Source organism: Penaeus monodon, chromosome 22 (genome assembly GCF_015228065.2).
Source record: "Penaeus monodon isolate SGIC_2016 chromosome 22, NSTDA_Pmon_1, whole genome shotgun sequence".
Taxonomy (NCBI): Eukaryota; Metazoa; Arthropoda; class Malacostraca; order Decapoda; family Penaeidae; genus Penaeus; species Penaeus monodon.
Genome location: NC_051407.1, coordinates 23,237,513 through 23,238,038, shown reverse-complemented (window position 1 = coordinate 23,238,038; position 526 = coordinate 23,237,513). Strand labels below are relative to the sequence as shown.

Genomic DNA, 526 nt, shown 5'->3' with positions numbered 1-526 from the left:
CTTTCTTTCCTGACACATTAATTTTAATTTGGCTAAATAAATGATATACAAATTTCAATTAAATGTTTTATCTGGAATATCTAAGAAGTTGACTTTAAATTAATTTATGAAAACCAGAATTATATGCTACTTTTACTGTCCAATGAAAGTAATTACAAATACAAATAAACAATTATAGCTGAAGTGTAGATATAATGGGAGAGAAATAGCACACACAGGCAACCATGTCTGTTATATAGTTCATTCATCTATTATTCAATTTACAAATTTAGGATACACAAAAGTTTGACCAAAGGAAAGTAAAATAATCTTAAATAAAGAGAACTCCTCAATCCCACAAAAAATAATCTTAGAATTAGCAATGATATAATTTGTATTCTAAACATACTGCTCACTAAATGGACTTCAATAACTTATTTCTATTACAAGTACCAATGATATGATTTATCTCACCTGTTGGGTTGTCAGCTAATTGGTCAAGGATATCTTCTGATTCCATGTCCTGCTTAGCTCGCTGCCAGAGTTC

At 29.1% G+C, this 526-nt stretch overlaps 1 protein-coding gene across 1 annotated transcript in view; it reads right to left on the bottom strand.

The window, feature by feature from the left end:
- Positions 1 to 526, bottom strand: part of LOC119587013 (rho GTPase-activating protein 21-like) — a gene marked incomplete at its 5' end in the record, with an annotated part of 201,687 nt that overhangs the window by 7,460 nt on the left and 193,701 nt on the right. The window contains 1 exon segment of the mRNA XM_037935760.1: positions 454 to 526. Coding sequence (XP_037791688.1) covers positions 454 to 526 — 73 coding nt within the window.